The sequence below is a fragment of the Trichechus manatus genome, unplaced genomic scaffold, assembly GCF_000243295.1.
Source record: "Trichechus manatus latirostris isolate Lorelei unplaced genomic scaffold, TriManLat1.0 scaffold00105, whole genome shotgun sequence".
NCBI classification, from domain to species: Eukaryota; Metazoa; Chordata; class Mammalia; order Sirenia; family Trichechidae; genus Trichechus; species Trichechus manatus.
In genome coordinates this window covers 412,856-435,786 of record NW_004444041.1, presented here as the reverse complement: position 1 = coordinate 435,786, position 22,931 = coordinate 412,856, and the positions used below count along the sequence as shown (strand labels likewise).

At 34.2% G+C, this 22,931-nt stretch overlaps 1 protein-coding gene across 13 annotated transcripts in view; it reads right to left on the bottom strand.

Annotated features, from left to right (window-relative positions):
• SEC31A (SEC31 homolog A, COPII coat complex component) overlaps positions 1–22,931 on the bottom strand; it is a 64,926-nt gene that overhangs the window by 35,117 nt on the left and 6,878 nt on the right. For 6 of the 13 annotated variants that reach the window (XM_023737578.1, XM_023737580.1, XM_023737581.1 and 3 more), the window contains exons 1-13: positions 19,760–22,917; positions 18,922–19,045; positions 17,396–17,594; positions 15,657–15,752; positions 14,565–14,705; positions 13,301–13,443; positions 11,654–11,753; positions 9,048–9,209; positions 8,702–8,854; positions 4,129–4,365; positions 3,115–3,189; positions 921–959; positions 150–227 (exon numbers count right to left, since the gene is read on the bottom strand). In XM_023737578.1, the coding sequence (XP_023593346.1) occupies positions 150–227; positions 921–959; positions 3,115–3,189; positions 4,129–4,365; positions 8,702–8,854; positions 9,048–9,209; positions 11,654–11,753; positions 13,301–13,443; positions 14,565–14,705; positions 15,657–15,752; positions 17,396–17,594; positions 18,922–19,045; positions 19,760–19,862 (1,650 nt within the window). In that variant the 5' untranslated portion in view covers positions 19,863–22,917. Of the gene's footprint in view, positions 1–149; positions 228–920; positions 960–3,114; positions 3,190–4,128; positions 4,366–8,701; positions 8,855–9,047; positions 9,210–11,653; positions 11,754–13,300; positions 13,444–14,564; positions 14,706–15,656; positions 15,753–17,395; positions 17,595–18,921; positions 19,046–19,759; positions 22,918–22,931 lie in introns of those variants that run through there. The other 7 variants (XM_023737587.1, XM_023737586.1, XM_023737588.1 and 4 more) reach the window with 5 other exon arrangements.

Genomic DNA, 22,931 nt, shown 5'->3' with positions numbered 1-22,931 from the left:
CTAAGAAAGTAATATACTCCAACTGTATTCTGGAACAAGTAATCAAGATAATTTTCCATACTTCAATGTTAAGCAATTTTGAAATACATAAATGCCATATTAATCGTCCAATATAATTAAAAGTGGAAAATAAATAAATAAATAAGTACCTCTCCCAAGAGCTGCTCTTCAGCAGCAGAGTTCTCCTCCCCATCACTCTGTGCTACTTGGTCAGAGTCTTTAACAGCCTTTAGTACACAAAACAATTACAGAGGAAGTGAAGAATGTAGCATTGAAAGGTTATTAGTGAACAAGGAAGATAAAAGACCCAACCAACAACATTCAGAGATAGTTTAATCATAAGAAGCAGTATTGAGTAATTTTTTTTTTTTTTTGATTGTACTTCAGGTGAAGGCTTACAGAACAAATAGTTTATCCTGAAACAGTAGTACACATATTGTTTTATGACACTGGTTAACAACCCCACAACATGTCAACCCTCTCCCTTCTCGACCTTTTTTTTCTTGGTGAAAATACACATAGCCAAAGATACACCATTAGTATTGAGTAATTTTATTTGAGAAACACCACTAAAGGAAAAAGCAAAGAGCAATATTGTTAACACCTTCCCTTTCTTTCCTACCAAATATCCCTTAACAACAAAGATCTTTTATCTTAATTCAGAAACCTACTCTGAACAATCATTGATTTAATTTTTCCTCTTTTGTGAAACTCAAATACTTCAAGAGAAAAGAAGGCTCTACTAGCTAAACATGTTTTTTAAAAATGAGAATTATTAATTTACTAAACTATCTAGAAGCATTAACTTTTACACTGTGATACTACAAAACAGACACATTTCTTATTTCTTCATTCTTTCCTTATTTGTTATGACCCAAACCAATATTTTAGAATGCAGGTATTTTTAAAGGCCTTCTTACCACATCAGGTCCATCCATTTTGTTCAAGGCCAAAGCAATCTGAAACAAAAATAACAACTCATCTACTAAATGGAATTCTATCTCAGGGTATACAGAAAATATTTACCTCTTACTCCATTCTCACTGACAAAATTCACAAAAATTCAAATGAGAGATAGTATGTTTAATGAAAAAATATCTGTGCAGGACTGGTTCTCAATAGTTCTAGTTTCATTCCTATGGAGGTCTACTGCTCAGATGCTGTCCGACTGCTGTTTATTCACAAAACTAACCTCAAAAAACAAGCATATTTTCTTCTACTTTGTTTTAAATAAATTAACAGGTACTCATGGAAAGAACTGCTACTAGAAGTATTTTTATAATCAGATTCTACTCCTCATTTTTGTTATCAGGCATGCAGTAAAACTTTCATATTAATCTCTTGCAAACCTAAAAAAGTTATGGCATCACGTTTAGACTAATTATAAAAACTCTGAAGGAGTGGGCGAAGACAAATAGCCAGGAAGCAGTGGGACTGTGATGTGACCCTAGGTCTGTGTGACTTCAAAGGGGCACTAATCTTCAATGTGCATGGTACTGCCTAAAGAGTGCAATGAACAACCTGTACCAGGTATAAAACTCTATAATATTACAGGAAACCTTAGCCATTTTCAAAGACTACGGATGAGCTAACACAGCAACAGAACCTACACTATTTCCTTCAACGTTTTCCAAAGGCCGGGTGTCTTTACTGCAGTTGTTGATGTTGATGTGAACAGTGTGAAATAACAATAACAATCTCCTTGAGAGAGGAAACTATAAAACTAGAATATGATTCCCTTTTTGAAAAGGGAATCTTAATAAATTACTCCTGCTCTAAAGTATCTACTAGTTACAAAGCTTGTTAGCTGGACCAAGTAAGCTAAGATCAAGAGTTCCAATTCAGTTTACATTTTTCTGTGCTTTGCTTTTCTCTCAGAAGTTACGTCCTTCTCCCTCCATTCAAGCTTCAAAGACAGAGGCACCTTCAGATGTTCTGTATTTACCACCTGTATCTTTTTAAAAAGACAATCCCAACCTCAATGCCTGTACTAGCATTTTAGAGAACTACATAAAACCGAAGTTCCTCAAACTTTCTTGGTGCCCTTAAATCAGTTAAACCAGCTGCCTTTGAGATGACTTCAACTCACGGTGACTCTGTTTGTCAGAGCAGAGCTCTGCTCGTAGGGTTTTCAATGGCTGATTTTTCAGAAGTAGACTGCCAAGCCTTTCATCTGAGGTGCCTTTGGGTGGACTTGAACTTCAACCTTTTGGTTAGCAGCCAAATGTGCTAACCATTTGCACCACTCAGGGACTCCACAGTGCCCTTAATAATGCAGTAATTTTTTCACAGTGTTCTTGGGCCAAAACAAATGCATTATAGTTTTGTTTATTAAGTAGTTAGGTCCAAACAACTTAATAGTAGTAGTTTGTGTGGTGTCTGACAGATGTTACTCTACCTCCTTTGAAAAATCCATGCCCCTGTAAATTCCTGTGGCACCCCAGGGCACCTGAACACACAGTTTGGGAATTGTGGACTAAAGGCATAAACACAGAATGGAAAATTGTGATCACTTGAAATAATACCCTATTTTTCATCACTTAAGCTATAGTGAACTCAGAGTGACCTCTTAACAGTTTACCTCTCTTTCCCCCCAGGGTCACTGGTTGTACATCCTTACTAAAATCTCAGTGTTATATCCAGTGGTGGAGGCTCACAGTGTCTTCTTTCAAGGCCCAATCCTCCTTGACATAATTCTTAAATCAACTTTGAATTAAAGGTGTTTCTGGTCGGTTAAGTGCTTGACTACTAGCCGAAAGACTAGTGGTTCGAACCCTCCCAGAGGCACCCTGGAAGACAGGCCTGAAGATCTGCTTCCAAAAGGTCACAGCCTTAAAAACCCTATGGAGCAGTTCTATTCTGCACATGTGGGGTTGCCATGAGTTGGAATCAACTCATCGGCAACTAACAATAAAAACAACTGGTAGCTTTAAACCCAGGTATAATGTAGAGTTTCACGTTTAACAATGTGCTCAAAACTATGGCAACCAAGCACACGTTTTTTATTAAATGTTTACTGACTGATTTAACTGGGGTAGAATTTTATTTAAAAAATGCGTACTATATAAATGTTTCATTTGCATAAGCACAGCCATTTCACCTCCAAAACTTTACCTTCTTTCCTAGGTCTTCTTTTCTGTATCCTAGAAGTTCAAGGTATTTTCCACGAGAATCATCCTCAAAGTTTACCTTTTAAAAAAGACACACTCTTAAAAATAAAAGACTTGCATTTAAAGGCCTAATTTTTATAATAATTAATTAAATTCCAAGTAGGATCATTAAACATATCTAAAGCCTACTATTATCAATTAGAAACCTCACTATGAGAAAAAACTCAAAGAATAGTTTTTTGTTGAAATAAGTTTTTTTTCCAATGTAACTTATTTAACACACTAGTAATTAATTATTCCTGGTTGAATAAGGCTTATTTTTGAACTATAATCTTTATAAATACAAACTAACTCATGTCCAAAGATCATACGAATGCACAATTCTCATTATGTGGAACATCCAGTGTCCTGAAATCTCTTTCTCTAAATTAATAATTACAAAATATAAAAATAAATTCTATAATTTTAGAATTTAAGCCTATTATTATATTCAAGATCTCTTTTCTTTGGAAAAGTCAGTATAGAAAATAGACAATAGACATTGCAGTGGAAGCAAAACAATCAACTAGGAAATTCTATTTATTCTATTGTCGTAAATGCAACTCAATAAAAGGAATTTTTTTCTCTCTCTTCTTAAAGGCAAGATACACTCTCTCTACCCTATGCCTCTTCCCTCTTTTCCTATTTTCCTTAACTGAATCTATTACAGAAATTAAATATTCTATGTTCTAATTTTAAAATAGGTCCACTGAGTGTTATATCTCTCACCTAAATATATCTATTACATTGTTTATTGCTTATTTAAAATGTACTTCACATTAGGTGTTCAAAGCAGAGACGGAAGAACTCTTGATGTAAAAAGCTAGGCAGTATGCTCCTGCTGAGGTTTCTTAAATTTCAAAAGTTCCGAAAATCACAGTCTTCCAATTGTTTCTTTAATCAAAAGACTGATTCAAAATATAGTGGGAACAGTTAAGTTTGCAGATAATGAAGTAAAAGTTTTAAATACCAACTTTACCTTCAAAAAAGACCACACATTTTTCTCAAACTCAGTCTGAGAAGCTTCAATTTTTTTCTGACAATAACTGACAAATCCTTGTGACTGCACGACCTGCTGAAGTTGGTCAGACCGGCTGAGGAATTCCTTTTCTGTTACAACTTGGCTAATGACCACATGGTGGTGCTGTTGCTGAGGCTCAGCTCCCTGCTGAGACAGCATTCTGACATTCTCAAAGGTAACCAGTTTGCCTCCAAACTACAAAAAGAACAAATGAACAAAATCAGTTTGAACCACGAGGATATAGCAAAAAAAATGTGTATTCAAAATCCGTTAAAGGGCAGACTGAGGCCTAAACATATAAAAACTAGAATAAAATTAGCTGATATACTCTCCTACACACCACAATCTGGTCCCAAAAAACCAAACCAAACCCACTGCCATTGAGTCGATTCCAACCCATAGCAACCCTACAGGACAGAGAAGAACTGCCCCATAGGGTTTCCAAGAAGTGACTGGTAGATTTGAACTTCTGACCTTTTGGTTAGCAGCCAAGCTCTTAACCACTGTGCCACCAGTGCTCCAACCTTCAATTATTCTCTTCCTCTCCACACAAATGTACTATTTGTGTACTATTTGATAAATGTATTTACTGTGCCCCTCAATTTCTCACCTACTTGTTTTTACTACCTTTCACATACTCAAAGCTACTTATCTTCCAAGGCCCAGAAAATGTCAACTCTCCATGAAGCTTTAGCAGATGCCCTCAGCACATTATATACACATCAGCTATATGTACTTGTCTCACCTAAGTTCTTTTAGGACAGGCCCTATGTCTCCTCTATTCTTTGATTTTCTTATAATACCTACCACATTACCTTGTACATTGCAAGGAGACAGTTAATATCTTGTAATAATATTCATATAAAATAAATTTAGGGGAAAAAGGAAATACATGGCCAAATTTGGTTCTTCATACTCAGTAATGTTTTATACAAGGATTATGGGCTTTACATAACCTTATTTTATTAAATGTCTAATATGTTCAAGATGTGTGTTATGCCAGGCACTGTAGGATATGCCAAGACATAAGAAAACACAAACTATTATCCTTATGGAACTTAACATGAAAATAAAATTAAATATAACAGGCAGACATTAAGTGCTAAATGAGATGCAGATAGTACCACACATAGTATGGAACTTCACATAATGACAAAACCACTGGAGTTCTAGGGACATTGGGTAAAATTGTACATACAAGATCTAAACTAGGTTTCACAAGAGATTAAGTTTATTCATTTTACTTGGTTCTGTAGCAAATATTAAATAATTACAATAATGAGAATATTGTTTGTTAGTCATTACTTTTTTTAAATCAGCCAAAGGACTGAAGATATATTTCTACTGAATATAATACAAATACATACTAAAAGAACTTAGCAATGTAAAAATAATGTAGCTTACAAAAATTGGAAGGGTAGAAGGAAGTATAAATGTACTAATTTAATACTGCATAGAAGAGCTTCAATTATTACTATTTAAAGTTGTTACATCAAGGCATGGGTGTTTAGGTAAATTTATAAAGGTAATCACAAAAATAACTATACAAATTGCAAAATTTCAGTAATGGTAACCTGAAGATATTGGAGGGGGGCATTGATATCCCACCCCTCATGAATCCATGTAGCATAAACCCAAACCCAAACCCACTGCCATCGAGTTGATTCCGACTCATTGCGACCCTACAGGACAGAGTAGAATTGCCCCATAGGGTTTCCAAGAAGTGGCTGGTAGATTCTAACTGCTGACCTCTTGGTTAGCAATGAGCTTTTAACCACTGTGCCACCAGGGCTAATAAAGTAGAGGGAATTTTCATTTTATTCTCGATAAGACAGAAGAGCAGAGAAAGAACACTTTCAGACTCTCTGCCCCTCTCTCTCTCCTGGGAAAGGACTTATTAAGTGACAGTGATTTTCAGGGAAGAAACAGTGCATGCTTGGAGCATGCTTTGGGGCTTCTTTTTGTATCTGTCTTTCTGCATAGAGCTCTAGCACTATGTGGATAAGCTGCCTGCCCCTTCAAAGAAGGCCTCCATTACCTAGGTCTGCCTGTGATGGTTGCCTAATACAGGGGTGAAATTCAAAAACTGTTTTTTAAATTAGATGTTAGGGATATAGATGCAAACAAAAGAGACAAAGGCCCAGCTCTCATGAAAGCTATATTCTAGTCTCTTACAAGGTCCACTGTTGTTGCACATCTAAACCATGGCCTCCAAACCAGCTTTTAGCAGTACTAAAGCTGGTATTTTGATCACCCATCTGTGTTACTTGATTTCAGACTCATACAGGGAAGAGTTATTTATTGTCCTTCTAATACCTTAATACTAGTGAGTGGAGAGGGGTAAACTGGAGGGGAAGAAATTCACTTTTCAGTCCAACAACTAATATATAGTGAACACCTTCTATGTGTCAGGCACTATTCTAGGCACTAGGAACATACCTGTAAACTAGACAGCATTTCTGTCTTCTGGGGGGATGGGGGGTGGGGAGGGTTTCTGTATAGTTTGAATTTTTTAGCCATGTGCATGTATAATTTTACAATAAAAATGTTTTAATTACTCAGAGAAGGAAAGAGCCAATTTGATGAATGGTTAGGAATATAAAAAGTGGTGAAGAAAGTGGAAAGCCACAAGCAAAGCCTAAGATTCAAAGGTGGGAGTATAAACAGTAGAGGAGGCCAGATAGGGGGGATAGGAAATTAAATCCAAAGAGGATTCTCATTTAGTGACATAACCAAAGGACTATTTTAGAATGATTAATCTGGAATATGTAGTATGAATTGGAAGAAGAAAAGATAAGCAATAGACATGCAATCATGCTATTTTAAAACTTTGGGTGTGAAAAAATGAAAATTAGGCAGAGGAGCAGCAATATAAAAGGAAGAAGTAAATTTAAGAACTTATGAAGAAATCAGTGCTTGGACTTGAGGAATGAACGGGGAGGCCAAGGAAGAGTTCTGAGCCTAGTTATTAGAAGAATGGTGGCAATAACTCAAATAACAGTATCTGCAGTTTGGGGCAAGTTGAGTATATAGGATTATATGATGTGTATAATTCTGTTATGATGATAAAAAATGGGATGGAACAAACAAAATGACAAGTTTAATGTTTAAATGACAAGGGTAATATCTAAGTTATAAGCATTATATATCATAAAGTACATAATGATATATATTACTATCTATCATTATGTACGTTAAGAATTTGATTAAACCAGCAGTATAATTATGGGATAGCTAAAAGTTTTATAATTGTGTAACATGAGACAAATTATTTAACCTCTCTGTGCCTCTGTCTTCATTTGTAAAACAGGGGTAATAGCAGTAGCTGTTTTATAAGGTGGTTGTGAGAATTAAATGAATTAATGTATGCAAAATGCTTAGAACAGTACCTGGCACATAGTAAATAATATATTTTAGTAATTAATAACAGTATCAATGAAATTTTATTGTACCTGTAGGCTGTTGGGGGAAAGAGACACAAAATTGGACAAATGGCCTGTCCTACACAACATTTTTAAAAACAGTAGTGAACGAAGAATATTTAGCAAAAGACTATTCTTTTACCTGGTCCACAAGGTTGACCAGAATTTTCTTAAGCCGCAACTTGAGGATCATTACTAAACTGGCAAAGCTGTTGCTTGGGCTCTTCATATGTGTTCACCTTCCCATGACTCTGACTGTCTCTTCCCTCTAACAACCTGAATCTAATCAAACCTTCAGCTCTAACTATGAGTTTGTAGGTAGTAGGGGACATAGAAACATTCTAAAAACTATCAGGCACAGAAAAAGATGTCAAACAATATTATGGGGATACAATCAGCCAAATCCAGAATGTGGTTAATTCTACATAACAAATAACCAAATATATATACATGTCATGGGGATGAAGAAGGGAGAAGGAATTATTATAGATTAAAACAGACTTAAAAGGAGTATCTACTAAATGCAAAAAAGACACTTTTTGTGACAATCAAGAAAATTAATTAGGTATTAGATATTGAGGAATTACTGGTCATTTTATTGCATATGATAACAGTATGGTGGTTATGTTAAAAATAAAATGACAATATATGGAATATATATATGTATACACATATGTGTGTGTGTATGTATATATATATTTATGATACCGTGAAGGCTGGGTGGGGTGGGGTAGGACGGGAAGTAAGAGAAAATGGTAACTGTTGAATCTGGATAATGGATATAGGGCATTCATTATTTACTATTCCTTCTACTTTGGGACATGTTTAAAATTTTCAATAATAAAAAGCTAAAAGGAAGGGAAGGAGGGAGGGAGGGAGGGAGGGCCTCCCTCCCAACAAAAAAAAGAAGAAAGAAGAGAAAGAAGTTTAAAAAAAGGGGAAGCGGGGGAGTAGATCCCACTTTTTCTAAGAAACCTCTTTGAATGATACAAAACACAAAGATATCTCAAACACAAACTTCATCCATTTGAGTGATCCTATAATAACACTTTACTATGAAAAGTCCTTTGTGCCCATAGATCATAAAACAAAATCCAAAATCCACCTACTGAAAAGGAAGCACCGACAGGCCTTCGGATCCACTTGGGTGGCTTCTTCAGAGGCAGCACTATACTATGCTGAGCAGTCTGCTGTGGAATTTGTAATGGAGGAAGGGGCTGTCCTGTGCCAAAGGGATCCAGATTCCCGAAAGATGATGAAAGCTTAAGAAAACCATAACATGAGAATCTGTAACTTATACAAGACTATATTGCATTTTTTCTAGTCATATCCAAAATTTTGAATAATTATCCAGTTAAACAGCATTGTTGATCTGTAAAGTCATTTTCAAAATAATCACACAATACAATTTTTTTTTCAGGCATTAATAATCAAATCCTTAACACTTTCTATTACCTTGTCGACTTGCTTCTGCCTTAAACCATCAGTGCTTCCTCCCATGATGGAATAAACACTGATACGCCCATCAAAGGAAGCAGCTGATAAGACAGCAGGATTTCGGGGACACCACTGAATATCGAAGCACCACTGTGTACTGGTGGGAAGTTCATATAACACCTAAACCCAAAAAAAAAAAAAGTTGGAAAAGGGTATAGATACTTTATAACCAAAACAACTAAACTAATATGATCAGCTAGCACAGCTAAATTAAATATTTTCTTTTAGAAAGTATCTTTAGCCAGGAAAAACAACACTAAGATTTTAAAAATACAAGAACAGTCCATTATGATGGTCTATTACGATAAACGAATACTACTTTAAAAAAATTCAACCACATTCAAAACAAGTACATCTTAAAAACTGAAGTTTTTCTGGTTTTACTGAAATGATATCAGTCGATGCATCTCAAACACTAGAAAACTCTATTTGAGTCAACTTGCTAAACTTCAAAAGATCGATGGTGTCCTGTCCAACTATGTATGCCTGCCAAGACTCAAACAACCCTATTTAGACCTTTTATCTGAAGACAAAGTTTTAAAAATAATCCTGACAGGGAAGAACTCACTGAGAAATCTGGCTTTTAGTCAAGAGAGAGAACATGTGCACACCATTCCTACTGCTGCAGTCATAATACAGAATCGTAACAACCTTTCTTTATAAGGAAAAGAACAAGAAAAGAAGTACAGAAAATGGCTGATATAAAACCCTTAAAATATTATGATTTCTTCTAACTCAAAACGTAGTGGTAACTGCTCCTCAAAAGAGCATGTTTCTTTGTTTTTTTGGGGGGGCGCGGATTTCTGGTAAATTTTAATTTTTGTGTTTTTTTTTTTTACAGAGCAAATTAGTTTCTCATTAAACAATAATACACATATTGTTTTATGACATTGGTTGCCAAACACCATGACACGTCAACACTCTCCACTTCTCGACCATGGGTTCCCATTATCAGCTTTCCTGTCCCCTCCTGCCTTCTCCTCCTTGTCCCTGGGGTGGTGTGCCCATTTAGTCTCTTTTTGTTTTATGACCCTGTATACTTTTGCCGAAGGGTGAACCTCAGGAGTGACTTCAGTACTGAGTTAAAAGGGTGTCCGGAGGTCATACTCTCAGGGTTACTCTAACCTCTTTCAGACCAGGAGGTCTGGTCTTCTTTTGTGAGTTAGAATTTTGTTCTACATTTTTCTCCAGCTCTGTCCGGGGCACTCTAATTGTGATCCCTGTCAGAGCAGTCAGTGGCGGTAGCTGGGCACCATCTAGTTGTGCTAGACTCAGTCTGGTGAAGGCCGTGGTAGCTGTGGTCCATTAGTCCTTTGAACTGATCTTTCCTTTGTACCTTTGGTTTTCTTCATTCTCCCTTGAGGAGCATAAGGTTTTGTGGCATCAAGAAATAAGTCAAATGAGCTCAACTTAGGCTTCATGTGACATTTAAAATATATTTTATAAGAAAACTGAATCAAGTGAAAAGGTACTTAGTCTTCTTATGTCTATGATGCTTAAATTGGCTGATAAGACTAATTACTCTCAGCTTGATAACACTGACCAACACCTGTCTATTCCTAATTTGCCTTTGAATAAAAAATCTGCTAATGTGTTTTAGGTGCAGCACGCACTGAAGTTTATTTAGTTTATTCCTCCAAAGTCTAAGAACACACAATTAATCACATGCAAAAATTCATTTTATCAAATTACATAGCTGAGAAAATTATGACAGACAAATAATTTTCATGAATTTTGAACTTACTTGGTGAGGCATGGTATAAAACGCAAGATTTTTATTATTTATTCTACAAGTCACATGAGGTAAAGTATATTATCTTATATATATTTTTTGTTTCCCCCAACCTTAATGTTTCTATATTCTTATTGACATTGCTGCATCTGAAAATTTTAAACCAGAATCCAAATGACTAAAGTGCTTATTTTTATTTTATCAGGATAGATTTTTAAAAATCTATTGAAGATACTCTTATTTTCACTAGCATTCCACCAGGGCGACTTAAAAAGCTATATTGTAAGCACTTGCAATAACCTACTTTAATTCAGAAAAGATGAAAGTTTAAAAGCTATAATTAAAGTCAGTAGTCTCTTGCCCACTACCGAAAGCAAGGGAAACCATTAAATATTAAGAATGATAAAATAGTTATGAGAGATTTTTAACGCACAACCAAAAGCAAATAAAATTATATTTATGCAGAATGTATGTTTAAAAAAGGTAGAATTTCTATGAGCAGGACCTATGACAAATGCTATATTACAAAGTATTACATGTGAAATAAATCAAATTAAATATTTTTGAATCTAGGCAAACTCATCTTACTGGAAATGTGGAGCCATTATTAGTTTCAAATATAATAACAACTGAATTTTCTGGTTGAAACAGCTGAGTTTAGATAATGCTTCTGATAAAATCTCTGCTGGATTAACACTTCACATATACCTCATCTACCTTCACGTGTCCTCAGTTGTAATAATACACTAATAATCCATATGGAAAATTTCTTATTAGCTAGAAATAAAATATCATAATGACTATAAGGTTTACAAATGTTTCTTCCCTATACCTCTCCTGTGTTTGGGTTGGAGCAGAGAATTTTAGCATCTTTTCCGCAGCTCAGCAACAATTCAGGATCTGCCATGCTCCAAGCAATTGCCAAAATACCCCTATAAAAACACAAAGGGAGAAGGAAATTTTTAATCTTGAGAAAAGCGTATTTCAAATTATTTCTGTCTAGAGTTTTGAGACTCTTACACACTACTGACAATCGAAAATATTAATACAATCTTTCTGGAAAGCAATTAGTAATCTGTATGCTCTTTGATCACTGCAAGGATGCAGGACGTTCACTATAGTGTAGAAGGTATGATAGTAAAAATAAAAACAAAGTAATTGTCCAACAACATGGACTGTGTAATGATAAATCACAGCTCATTTTTTGATGGGAAAATACATACAACATTAAAAATTATGTTGTAGAAATCTATTTCTTACTATCATATGGTGTCCACAATTACTAAAAAAAAGGTTAACTATATGAATTAATTTACATTTGTATACAAATTATATAGATATAATCATGTTATAAAAATTGCATTAATTATTTAAACAAATGGGGCTTTATGTATGTACATAAATAAATTAGACATACACAATGTTTTACCTATAGATCCATGAAAAATGTGACTATTTCACATTTTCTTCTTTGTGTTCATATTTTCTAGCTTTTATTATCAGAGAAATACTTCCTTCATAAGCAGTTGTTTTAATTAAAAGAAAACTAAAAATCTGCCTCACAATGAAGTATTACAGATCTAAATACCAACAATCTGATTTTATACTTCTTTTTGTGGCTTAATAACCTTTTGGACTTTTTTTAACCCTCAGTATTATAAAAGTATTATTTTTTTATAAAAGAGTCTGAAAATTCAGATTAACACAAAGAAAATAAACATCTCCTGTACCTCACCATCCAGAGAAAACCACTATTTACATTTTGTCTCTTCTATATTCCTGTTTTTTTTTTTTAAAAAAAAAATTAAGAGTATAATTAAAAGATGAAGAAGGAAAGTTAACATTACTACACTATGGGGAAAAAAAATACTAGAAACTACAACAGAGAATAAGTTTGGGTATTTCTTCAAACACAACAAAAACTTAGAAGTCCCTGGGTGACGTAAGTGGTTAAGTGCGGAACTACTAACCGAAAGGCTGGCGATTGAAACCTACCCAGAGACACCTCAGAAGTAAGGCCTACTGATGTGCTTCCAAAACGTCACAGTCTTAAAAACCCTATAGAACAGTTCTATTCTGCACATATGGGGTCACCATGAGTTGGCACTGACCTTGGCAGAAACTAACAAGTAACAACAATAACAACGTAATAAATTTCAAGGGTTGTCCCAAAGCATTATGGTATACTTGAATTTTGATATTTTAATTATTACTTGAAAATCCTTTAACACATTTTTGTGCCATTACAATACGATTTAGCTATAACTTCTTGGTATAGAAAATCAGATGACTATTGCTTAAAATAAAATGTAATGCTATAAAAACAAACCACTTATTCTAATTTTTAAGAGACAAAGCAAATTTCCTAAAATTGAAAACGAAAAATAAATAAATAAAAGCCTATCTGATAATTCAGAGTAATAAGTAAATGCATTTAAAAAAATAACAAATCAAGTTCCTTGAAAAAGCCGCATAATACCTGGCATGGTTTTCAAGGACACGGAGTGGAGAGGTGGCAAATCGAAGATCCCACATCTGGATGACAGGTAACCTGTCATCCTCAGAGGCAAGGACCATCTGGGTAGCAACATCAGGATGCCACGCCAATCCAGAACAATGCATCTGCAGACAGTTAAGGCTCACATTTTATCAATCATATTACATTATGAAAAGCCAAAATGAAATTGAGGAATATACCTCGACTGGAGCAAACAGTAAAAAACATCAGCTCAGGCCTAGCTTATTAAAAAAAAAAAACTAACTAAAACTATTAAATTTTACTAAAGTCTTAAAAGTAAAATGTTTGAGTGTTATCAATTCTTCCAGCTATTTGATACATATAGAACCACCACTCTGGGTCAGAATAATTCTACAGCAAAAATGAGTTTTACTGTCAAAATTGTAACTCGGGAAAAGGTTTACACAAATATTTAAAGCAACAACTACAATTTAAATTTTCACAATGGGATAAATCAACATTATTACTAAGAATTATCTGAAAGCTCGGATTCTACTAACGTTCCAGAAGATGACTGAAAAGTTTATTGTATGGTTTATTCCACGGAAACTTGTTTTAAAACTCCTAATTAATTTGGAAAACAACACCCATAAGAAATACTCTTCTCAATAGTTTTTGTCGTTATTACGGTTGTTTTTAAAGTTATGTATGTATTCCCTAATTCAGGCAAACTCATTTTGGAGGATGTCACACTAATCAATGCAGTTAAAAACAAGCAAACAAAATAAAGTTCCTAATTGTGTCCAAGTGATTTTAATGCACCTGATGACAGAAAAATTAATTTGTAAGGTTGAAAATTTACTGTGTTATAGAGCAACACATACTAGAAAGTACCTAAATTAGAGGAAGAGACAAAACGAGGAGTTTGGAAACTATAAGTTCAGAAAAATGAAAATAAAATTCCTAGCAGGAAATTTTACATTCTAGGAAAAGCTAAAGATGAATAAAAAGTTGCTGCAATGCTTTGAAATAGCTAGCAAAGCAAAAAGATCAGTATATCGTAGGTTTCATAAGTAATCTTTCTCTTCATCATTAATAATATCCAACATGGTATGTTACGAACTTTATTATTTTCTCCAAGGGAAAAAACCTTTCATTTCAACATGACGATCAATGAGAAGACAGTATTTGGCGTTACAAAAATTTTGTTACGAACTGTCAAACAATATAGGAAAACCTACACCAGAAATGCAACATGTTTGTCACAAATCAATCACACACTCACCCTGTTATTATGATCACTGACTTTGATGATAGGTTCATTTTTTCTAAGGTCCCACACAGTGGCCCGGCCACTAGGACTTGCTGATGCTAAAATATGCTGAACTTGTCTGTTCCATGCAATGCAGCTGATATCTTCTGGGGGCTACAAGAAATAAATTATTAAAAATCATTTCTCTATTTTAATCAAATTTAACTACAAAATCTAATTTCTTTTTAAAAAATGGCTGACTTAAAAATCTGATATTTCACTCCACAAATTTGCTTTATAATCCCAAGTTCTCAAAATGTACAATTCAGTTTAAAGTACATGTACATGGCATTTTAAATATTTTGTCTTGTTAAATATTGTCTCATTCAACAAGGATTTATTTAGCTCCCACAATAAACCATGCACTGTTCCTTTATTTTGCAACTGCCACAGGTAGAACACATACCACAAAACAGATGGTTGATACAGAGGACAACCAGGCAGAGCAAAAGTTAAGGCCTGGACCGTTAGAAAAATACTTTTATAAATAGTAGAACATATGCTATCATATATTACCTCTCAAATTGTCAAAATGTTAGGGACAAGTTTAATGGTTCTCAAATTGAGTAGTCTATACAATATAAAGAAACTCAAGGAGAAAGGGGAAGGATTGTTCTTACCCAATCTATACCTAGGGAATATACAGAAAAAGGGGTTGAGATCTTTTTTTTTAGTTTCCTTTTCTACTTTACGATTTTTATTCAATGGTTGGATGTTATTTAAATAAAGAGTCGCTATCACATAGAATACAAAAATAATCATATCTAAGGAAATTATTAGTGATTTTTGTCTATCTAGGTCACTTCTGTATACCTAGTACATAGAATAGTGTCTGGCAGGTGGTAAGCACTGAATAAATATTTGCTGTTGAATTAAAGACTCACTAATGCTTTGAAGAAGTGTATTTGTTAATATTTTACTATACAGAAGGATATCAGTGACATAAAAACAAAAATTTTAAACATATATTTTGTGTGAAAAACTTAAAACTGAAATAAATAAATTCAAAAGAACTGTTTTTGGTTAGTTATTCTTCAGATTTCTTAATCAAAATCAATGAAATACCTGTGTTTTGGCTCCTGGTGTCATTGGAGTTGCAAAATTGTTTAGATCCCAAATATAGATTTCAGATTCATTAGCACCAGAGGCTACAAGATTAGTCTGTAATAAAAAATAAATAGCATTTATGAATACTTAAGAGAACTTGGAATAACTCAGTTCAGAGCTAGAGAGATCTGTCACGTAGTTTCAGTTCATACAACTGTTACACTTAATTAAAAACGTAAACCACATAGGCATGAAATCACTATTCTTAAAAAATTATCCATTATAATTCTTAAGCAAAACTTAGTTTTTTTTTTTAGAAAAACATGTTATAATAAAGACAGTAACAAAGAACAATTATATAGATAAGTTCTTAAAAATTTAATCACAAAACCATGTAGCGATTATCATTTGTGGCTCTGCGTTTCTGGAAGGGGTGCTGATTGCGGATGACAACAAAAGGTTAGCAATTATTGCTTTAAGACAAACAGCTGAATTCTAAAACAAAACGCATCTTTTTCAGGATACTCAGAGACAGATTTTGTAGCCAAACAAGATAGGGCTAGTACAATTTCTTATCTTAAATCTCCATTTATTTCTAGTTCATTTACACTCAATCTTGTTTCATGTGGTAATATTTCTAACCTATCTCTGTTATACATCTTTAGGGTCAAAAAGTCCCTGAAATTGTTATAATAGAGTACAGTAAGATAATGAGCCTCATAGATTAACCTGCATCCTTCATTGTCACTCTCACACATTCTTTTCTAATCAACTAGCAAATAACTATGAAGAGAAAGGAATTCTATGGTAGTAGTCACACATAATGCAAGACCATAAAACCCGCTGCCGTTGAGTCAATTCCAACTCATAGCAACCCTACAGGACAGAGTAGAAGCGCCCCATAGGGTTTTCAGGAGCGGCTGGTGGATTTGAACTGCTGACCTTTTGGTTAGCAGCCGAGCTCTTAACAACCGTGCCACCAGGGCTCCACAATGAAAGACTCTTTTACCAAAACAGCTAATGAATCCAATTAACAAAGAACAGCTATCCAATGTAAAAAAACACCACAAACCATACACATGAAGAAGTTTAGGTTTCTATATTTCTATATCCTACCTATTCATAATATAAGAAAAATAACTATTTAGAAGTTTCTTCCTATAATATTCATTTGTGGTTTTTATAGCCTAGTAGTCTATTAACTCAAGATCTTTACTAACCTGTGCATTTATATAATGAATATCATGTTTATGATAACAATAATGGGAAATTAAAGGATCTTATTGGCCTATTTGTAAAATCTGCATTATATTTGTGTTAAGTATGTTTCTCTTATTTGATACAGTAGTAATCTCTTTGTCATAATTACAGAATTTCTCAATTAAATAAAACAGAGAATTAACACAGATACCGTAACACCAGCTAGGTAACAGCTATATATGCTGGAATGGCACAAACTTTTAAAAGCAAAGGCTTCTAATCTATGGGGCTAATGTTTAAAAAAAAAATCAAATCAGTTGGCAGTGAAACCTCTAGTCTTCTAGAATCGAATCTATCAGTCTGATCTCTGAGCTAGTACTACTTACCCTGAGCCCAACTCTGAACTCATTCCTCATATACCACTCACTACTCATCAATCTGCACAGACAACATTTTTAGTTTTCAATTCCAAGACTGAGGCATAGTAAATTCATATACTTATTTCAAAATAGAGCTGTACAGATTTCTAGAATTATTAATAAACATCAAAGTCTAACCTGGAAAATGTTCACATCCAAGGCTCTCACTGGGCCGGTATGCTTGTCATTCTGGGCAATCACAACTTCCTTGTCTCCAGCTATAATTTTAGAAGGATCATAGAGAATAATATTTCCGTTTTCACCACCTGCAATCAGAACTCCAGAGACATTTCCTTTTGAATCCATCTTATGAGGCCCCCAAATCAACTTGTGGTACCTTTAAGATAAAATGAGTAAAATAACTCCTCTTGAAGTCAAAGAAAACAATTTGAAATTGTACATTTAATTGTTTATGCTTTCATAAATACTCCAAAAACAGTGCTGCCCTTCTCCTAATAACCATGTATAACTTCATTGCAATGGCATTTTAATTTTTATTTAAACTCATATCAGTATGTCTGATTTTATATTCCTCCACTCACTGTTACAGAGTAAAAACTTTTATAGAGGTAATGCAGAATGACAAAGTATATTTGATTTGTGTGTCAAAAAATATGGGCTTGAGAATGGTTTTACCATTTAGAAACTGAGACCCTGGACAAGTTACTTCATCTTCCTAAGCTACCTTTGGTTCACCTGTAAGATGGAACTAATCAACCACTTCCCTTGAAAAAAGAAATGAACTCTATTTGGCTTCAGAAGTACTCACTAACAAGTAATTTGTTAAACAGTAAAGATGTTAAATCTGAAATTTTCTAAGGAAAATAATGTATTATGACACTAGAAAAGTAACATCAAAATTCTATTATGACAAGTACCCCTACTGGTGGAGAATAAAACATTATGATCTGGCATGGAGATGTAATATAAAGGTGGCGTAAGTATACATAGTGTACCTGTAAGAAAAACTGCTATGCAAAAGGTTGGGGTTCACACTAGGAGGGTTACCATATTCTCCTAAGAATATGTGAGGTTTCATGAGACACCATGAGTTGAGCTGTATTCTTTTAGCTAAGGTACAATCTTTTCACCAAAACCTGCCAAGTTATTAAAGCAATAAAGCTTATTTTATTACTGAAATGAAAATGTCCTTCGTCTGCATTACGATAGGGCATAAGTACTTGGAAAGGTGGTCAAATACCTACTGTATCAGAAATCATGTCAACCAAATCCTGTGAGATGTATTTTTAAATATAGATAACCACAAAGAAGAAAGTAAAAATTCCCTACAGAGACTACTACTATTAACATTTTAATATACATTCAACTAGTCCTTTTTCTAGTCACACCCACCCTTTCTTGTAAACAGGTAAAATAAAGGAGATGGAAGAAGGTAACTCCACTATACTTGGATGGGGAAAAAATACTAGAAACCAGAGTCTTTCCTACCCTACACATAACAGTAATAATAAAATCAATAGACTATATAAACACTTCTTTTACTTCAAAGAAATTCACTCGTATGCCTTCTCACAAAATATTTCGTCTCACTGATGGCATTCCCTACAGTTTCTAATAGTGGCACAATGGTAGATAAACTAGGAATCACCTACAAAATCAACTGCAATTAAATAATCACATGACTTTAAAGCTGAATTTCGTACCTGTGAGAAGAAGAGAAAGTGGCACAAGATTTCATATCCAAGGATGGATCAGAAAGGTCTAATTCAAATATCTCGAGGGAAGCACTGGTACTAAATGTTGCATCCAATTGCTGAGCAGATGTTCCTATAGAAAATACATTTAGGGTAACTACACATTCAAAAATAAAAGACTCAGAGAAAACCACCCATAATCCAAATTAAAAGCATGTTTTTCTGTTATCTTGCTCAGGAATGCAGCATTAGAAGCTGGTATTTCAGCACATCATCAAGCAGAAGCTTAAATCACAACAGAAATGAGATTCTGGCACAATTAGACAGGGCTGGGAGATGATGTTTGAAAGGGTAGTTTGTAAGAGTAGTACACATTATTTTTTAAGCCTATAGATTTTTTTTAAGGGCTCTCTGTAAAAAACAGTACCGTGATTTACCATTATTTGCTTATAATCATAATGACATAAGCCTAACTCTTTTTACATAAAAGTACTGGCATCAAAACTGCCTTTCATTCATTCAAATTGATATTTATTAACTGTCTTTTACATGTTAGCCATCATGGTTAATATTAGAAGAATAAAGACGGGCAAAACACAACCTCTGTGAAGTGAGAAGACACTATACATGTAATATATCATGATCAATGCTATGATGTACAGGGTGCTATGGAACACAGAGGAAGGTCACTGAACTCAGCAGATAGAAAGGATGGAGTATTTTGCCAGGGAAGGAAGGAGAGGCTTTCCAGAAGATGATGCTTTAACTGAATCTTAAAGGACAAGTACAAATAAACCAAATACAGAAAAGATTAGGTTACTCACACTATCTTCTCTTTGGAACTTACCTGTAGCTAGGTAAATGGGATGATTCTGGGCAGGGCTCCATGCCTGCATGGCAGTGCGATCTACTTCCTTTAACTTCATCCTGGTGAAGAGAACATTCCACATAGAACATACTGAACATGTAACATGGAACACAGAAACATGATTTACATAGAAACATACTGCAACATTAGTAACACCAAGGTGCCAATGAATTAAATTGGTTTAGCTGTTACTTGTTAAAAATAAGAAAAACTTGTTTAATTATTTTTAGACCTTATATAAAACAAGGGCTATTCTAATTGTTCACAGATTGCAGCCCTTCAGTTAAAAAATCAATTTGCAAAAAAAAAAAAAAAAAATTACAAAAAAAAAATGCAGGATAATATATATGAAGAATTAACTTTGATACACACAGTACTTCTCAAACAAGGATGGGTGATAAGTACCAGGGGTAAGAAAAATCACATAATAAACTTCCTGGGGCAGTTTTACTCAATGGTAAGCCAAAAGAAAACCAAGCCCGTTGCTGTCAAGTCGATTCCGACTCAGAGCAACCCTATATCTGTTTTAAATTAAAACAGACTTACTACAGAGAAGAATATACTAAATCCACAGATTTTTAAGAAAAGCAGAAATCTTTAGGACACTGGTCACTTCAAGTTACAATCCCACATAAACAGAGCAAACCCATTCCCAACAAATCCATTTTGACTCATGGTGACCCTATAGGACAGAGTAGAATTGTCCCAGAGTTTCCAAGGAGCAGCTGGCGGATTCGAACTGTCAACCTTTTGGTTAGCAGCTGAGCTCTTAACCACCGCGTGACCAGCACTCCACAGTCCTGCATACCACTTGTTTACATATTCTCCTCTGTCATTAAAGTCACTATGGTGGAAAAATTCAAGAGGTATTGTGCTACACCTTTAAAAAAAATCTTTGTTATTTCTATATCGATAATACATACAAATGATTTAAAATCAAACAATATAAAAACAGAGAAGTCTTGTTCCTGTCTGTGCTCCCAAGTCTGTTTCTCCCATCCCCACTTTTATTAGTTTTGTGTTCTTTCAGCTTTTTTATGTATAAACATACTTATTCTTATATTTCCACCTAGCATTTAATGTAAATAAAAATTCAGTGTAAATAAATATAATTAAATAAAAATATAAATTTAAGTATAAACATTTATCTTTCCACGTAGCATAATGAAGCACTGTTCTATACCTTTTTGGGTGCTTTCGATATGAGTATCCCCATTTCTTTTTCACAATGGCATTGTATTCCATTGTAAAGATGTATTTATGATTTACTCAGAATCCTACTAATGAATACCTGAGTTGTTACTATTCTTTTGCTATTTTTATAAACAATGTGAAATGGCCATATATGAATGTTATTTCATACATGGGCAGAGATAACTATAAAATCCCAGAAGTAGAATTGTTGGGTCAAATGATAAATGTAATTTTAATTTTGAGGGATATTGCCCAGTTGCCCTCCATAGCAACCGTACCTACTCACATTGTCAAGAATAATATGATTATCTGTTGCCCCACAGTCTCACATTTGTATGGTCACACTTTTGGATTTTTACCAACATGATAGGTGAAAAACAAGCTCTGTGTAGTTATAATTTGCATTTCTCCTACTATAAATGATGTTGTGTGTCTTTTTATATGATTACGGGTCATCTATATTTCTGTCACCTACTTATTCATGTCTATTTGTATCACTTGCCCATTTTTCTATTATGTTGTCAGACTTTTTCTTATTGATTTTTTAAAATTCTGTATTTTAGGATGATTAACCTTTTGTCTGTGATATGAATAGCAAATACTTTTTCCAGATTTTCTCATTCGCTTATGATATGTATTTTTTTTACCTTTCAGAAGATTTTTATATAGTCTAATTTGTCAGTCTTTTTTTTAATGATTTCTGAATTCTGATTAGTTAGAAAGGCCTTCTCCATTCCAAGGTTATGAAGAAATTCACCTATATATTCCTTCTACTACATTCTTCACATTTAAATTTTGACCCACCTGGAGTATATCCAGCGCCCTGGTGATGCAGTGGTTAAGTGATATGGCTGCCAATCAAAAGATCAGCAGTTCAAACCCACCAGCCACTCCTTGGAAATTCTATAAGGCAGTTAGCTCCACTCTGTCCTCTAGGGTCACTATGGGTCGGAATCGACTCGACAGCAAAGAGGTTGGTTTTGGGCTTTGGAGTATATCCTGGTATACAATGTGAGTTCAAAGTTTATTTCTTCTTGTTGCTCCAAAACCATTAAAAAGTTTCTCTTTTTCCTAATAATTTTAGATATCACCTTTATCATGCAATAAACTCCTGTATTGAGGTTTATTTCTGGATTTACTATTTCATTCCTCATGCTAGTTTGTTTATTTACATCCTAGGTACTACACTGCTTTAAATTTGTTGTTGTTATGTACTTGTCAAGTGGATTTCGACTCATAGTGACCTCAGGTGACAGAGCAGAACTGCCTCATAGGGTTTCTAGGCTGTAATCTTTACGGGAGCAGATTGCCAGGTCTTTCAACCATGGAGCCGCTGGGTAGGTTGGAACTACCATCCTTTTGGTTAGCAGCCAAGTGCTTAATAATTGCACCACCAAAGCTCCTATATTGCTTTAAATACTGAACTTTGTATAAGTGATGATTTTAATAACCCCTTCCAATTGCTTTTTTTTCCCCCTAATTTCCCTCGCTATTACTGTGGTCTTCCGTTATATTGTTTTTCTTCTTGTTATTGTCTATATGATGGCTAATGATTTCTTTATATTAATTTTGTACCCTGCTACCTTACTGAATTCTCTTATTGAAACAGTTTTTCAGTAGCCTCTGTTGGGTTTTTTCAACACTCACACCACCTGCCATTAGTGACAGTAACCTACTCGTTTCAAATTCTTTTTCTTCTAGTTTCTCTCTTGCCTGAGTTAGCTAGTATTTGTGATAACAGTGAAATTTCTTGCCTTGCTCCTTTATTAGGAACGCATAGCATAACTTCATTGAGTATGATTTTGGGGTTTGAGATATACATGTGTACATATATATAGATGTAAATGTATATAATGTTAAGGAAACAGCCATCAATTACTGTTTTATTAATGCCACTTTTGAAGACTGGGTGCTGAATTTTGTCAAATAATTTTTTTTTTAATAATTTATTTTTTTT